The following is a 3,980-nucleotide window of genomic DNA, read 5'->3' on the forward strand; positions in this document are numbered from 1 at the left end:
AAATAGACACTGGGGACTAATAGAGGAGGGAAGGGGGAGAGGGGAAAGGGTTGAAAAACTAACTGTTGGGTACTATACTCAGGACCTGAGTGATGGGATCAATTGTACCCCCAAACCTCCACAACACACAGTACGCCAATGTAACAAATCTGCACATGTAACCCTGAGGCTAAAATAAAAGTTGAAATTACTTTCTTAAAAATGGAAAGGCTAAATTCCACCTCTACCAATATGTTTACTTAATTTTTATTCCCCCATTTTACTGGTATAAAACCAGGAACATGGCAACCATTCATTTATGTTTGAAGTGTTCAAAAAATGAGTGATTACATCAATAAATGAACTCAGAGGAAAGCACAGGACTTTATTATGTGGGGAATCAAGTTCACAGAAGGAAGTAGATGAATCTTTTGCTGCAGCCTGCTGGATTAGGCAGCACTTTTTATTTAGGAAGAGTGGAGACCAGTGAGACAAGGGCTTGATTTAGGATTAGACTGTGAAAATGGTGATGGTGGGTAAGATGATATAATCCTGCTGCACACTCAGCTTCTCACCAGAATGTTGATGTGGCTTCTTAAATGACACATGTTTTTTCTCTTCTTCATCATTAACACAACGTAATTTCCCACTTAGACATCCTATTTCATATCTTTCTCCTACTTTGCATTTCTTCCTGCAGTAGCCTGTTATATTATTGAAGCATTTTTTGAGTCTTGCCCCATCTGTGCAAGGAAACAACATTGAACCAACGTTAGTGCATAAGGAAGAGCAGAAGAGGTAGGTATATGGTTCCCCACAAGTCATGGCCTCCTATAGTCCCAAGTGAACATTATGCTGATAAAAGGAAACTCAGAGGCCCCTCCTTGAAAAATATTAAGGACATTCAAAACCCCAGGCTCTCAGCCAATGTCCAGTTGCCTCTGAGAACATTAGAACTGATATGACAAAAGAGAAGAGAGAACTCAATTCCTGGTTATCAACCAGAGCCAAGTCCCACCCCTAGGACCCTGGCAAAGCTGACTCTCTCCACCAAGCTCCAAAGTCAGCACTCTCTCAGCTCCATCTCAGTCTCTTGTCGCCAGAGACGACTAACATGTCACCATGCGCACAAGACATGTCACCATTGGCACAACTCAGAGCCAAAGCAACTTTTGAAAGAACATCACAAACAAGACTTTTTAACTTAATTCGGTTTCACACTCACTGCTATGGGCAACAGAAATCTCCCTTTGACAAGATCTCATGGGTCTCAGCAACAGGTGCTATTGAGAACTCCTTCCCTTAATCTGGCTCCTGCTGTCTATTACTAATCACACGCCCCTTGATCTCAGATAAATGTGTTGCCCAGGGATCAAATTCAATTCCATGAATCTGGCTCTAGAGAGCTACATTGTCACCTACTCAGAGTAATGCATTGAAATTCTAAGTCTCTTGTTTCTAATCCTTATTTGCCCCTCTACCCAAAATTTGAACAAGCCCAAAGAATAAGGTTGGAGAAGAGAGACATACTCTCCCTATCCTAAACTTCAGAATCAGGGAACATCTTTGAGGGTTAGAGGAGTATATTTTGGGGCCGCAAAAATACAATATGCCTTCTTCCTAGCAAGAGAGAAGGGAACTCTCACTGACAGGGCTTCTATGATGAACTTTGTGCTTCATGCTTGTAAGCTCATGTAATCTGTACATCAAATAGAATCATGAAATATAGTCATTATACTCCTTGACAGATGAGAAAATTGAGATTAAAAGGAAATAATGTGCTTAATTCATACAACCAGTCAATGATGAAGACACATTTTAGCCTCACATTGACATGACTCCAAAATGTGTGCTATTCTAATTACTGCTGTAGTACAGGCTGAAAATGAATTTGAGTGGAAAAGGGAATGGCCAGGATCTCAGGTGAAAACTATATCCAGCATTATAAAGATAATTCTAGATGATGAGTTCATGGATACCTTTGAAGAGGACTCCTGAGAGTCCACTATAGCCCTGACCTCCTCTTACCTCCCTGGGTGCTCTCTTCTAAGGCATAGACTCAAGTCAGGCAACCAGGAGAATGCGTACTTTTTTTTATGATTTTGGCCAAATATAAATAATCTTGAAAGTCCTGTTCCCACTCTTACAAATAGTAATATCTCTTAGGATGTTATAGTACATTTGGACAAGTTACCTGTGAGTACCTCAAACAGCAGAATAATGAGAACCAGAAACAGCTTCATATTTACAGACTTCCCAAGAGAAAGAGGCAGCAGAACTTTGTCCAGTGGTCTGTGTGCCACAGGTCTTTTAAGATGATCCAGAGTTTTGAGAGCTATCAGCACTCGGAGCTCTCATTTTAACCTACACAGACAGACAGGATTTCCAAGTCCACCCCCCTAACACACACACCTACATCCCCAAATATGGAGCTCAGAGTCACAGAATGTTCCACCATATCATCCCTCCTCCCCCTTCCTCAGGATGTGCGCCCCTAGAGAACAGGAACTATGACTTTCCGTCTGAGCTTTCAACCCATTTGGGTCAAGGTTGGTTGGTCGTGGGCCCTGGGTTGTGTGGGATAATCCTGTCTTATTCCTATTGTTCCAATGTTCCATCTGGCTACTGCTGCCTCTCACAAAACTAACCCAGTTTGGAAGATAAATTAAGTCATTAGTCAACACAGAAGCATATTCAACAATTTTTTTTTAATGTATAAAGCTTCTAGATAGTCATTCTAGGAGTAAGATTGCTTTTAGGTTTGTCTAGATAAATTAATATTATTTGAGAGTTTCCCATAAAGACTTGTCCATCTAGTAGAGCAAAATTCAACAACTGAAATTCTTCAAAAGATCAAATCTCCGTAGCACAGCACTCAAATTATTATAAACTGGTCTCTGCTCTCCTCTCCTGGGACATTTTATGGAACCATCTATGTTTCTCCCAAACTAGTGGGTACACCTTCCTGAACTTTTACTTCCTTAATCTGTTTCTTTTCACATTTAAATCCCTCTTTACAAATTATATTACACTCCCCATCCCCTCCATATAATTTGTCCTAGTGAACTCCTAGTTTTCCTTCAAAACCAAGTTCAATGATCTCTATATAAGTGAAAGTTTCCCTGGCCCAACGAAACAGAGCTGCAAACTCTCTTCTTCACACCATCACTGTATTTGTACATATTTTTGTTGATGGTCACACTATGTCATGTTCCAATTATTCATTTATCTGCAATAGTCTGCAGACCCATAAAGGGCAGGTCTCTGGTCTTATTCGACTTGGAGTTCTTTTTTTTTTATTTGCAGTTGCAAGATTTAATAGAGTGAAAACAGCTCCCATACAAAGGGAGGGGACCCAAAGAGGTTAGCCGTTGCCAGCTCGAATGCCTGGGTTTATATCCCAATCATTGTCCCTCCGGCTGTGCTCTCAGGCAATAGATGATTGGCTCTTTCTTTACCTCCCGTTTTTGCCTAATTACCATTTTAGTGAACTCTCTTTCCTACCTGATTGGTCACATGTGAGCTAAGTTGCAAGCCCCGTGTTTAAAGGTGGATGCAGTCACCTTCCCAGCTAGGCTTAGGGATTCTTAGTTGGCCTAGGAAATCTAGCTAGCCCTGTCTCTCAGGAGCCCCTCTCAACAGGAAAACCCAAGTGCTGTTGGGAGGTTGGCTGACGACCGCTCTAACTGCTTCCTCCTGAATTGGGGCATAGTAGGGGTTGTGCAGTTGAGATTTCCTTGGGAGGGGCGCCTTTGATGTCATTAACAATGGAGCATCGGCTAGCAGGCCGGTCCAGGGGTCCATGGTAGATCTTAGTCATGGACGGCATCTGGGGCTCCATTTGAAGAACGATTTGTAGTTTTACAGCTTTGATTCTGGAAAAGACAAACTTAACAAAGAGGTTAAAGATACAGGGATTGAAATGTATGGCCTGTAGTGCAGGGGATTGTTTCTTTGGCACACTTTACAGGCCCTGACTATCTATTTGATAGTTTTGAAAA

The 3,980-nt window shown here is 41.6% G+C and overlaps 1 protein-coding gene across 1 annotated transcript; it reads right to left on the reverse strand.

Annotated features, from left to right (window-relative positions):
- Positions 1 to 456: 456 nt before the first annotated feature.
- Positions 457 to 2,304, reverse strand: DEFB128 (defensin beta 128). Its single transcript, XM_003273476.2, has 2 exons — positions 2,174 to 2,304; positions 457 to 722 (listed from the first exon to the last, which is right to left on the reverse strand). Exons 1-2 carry the CDS (start codon positions 2,220 to 2,222, stop codon positions 490 to 492), a joined length of 282 nt encoding a protein of 93 aa, XP_003273524.1. The 5' UTR covers positions 2,223 to 2,304; the 3' UTR covers positions 457 to 489.
- Positions 2,305 to 3,980: the final 1,676 nt, after the last annotated feature.

The sequence above is a fragment of the Nomascus leucogenys genome, chromosome 13 (genome assembly GCF_006542625.1).
Source record: "Nomascus leucogenys isolate Asia chromosome 13, Asia_NLE_v1, whole genome shotgun sequence".
Lineage (NCBI taxonomy): Eukaryota > Metazoa > Chordata > Mammalia > Primates > Hylobatidae > Nomascus > Nomascus leucogenys.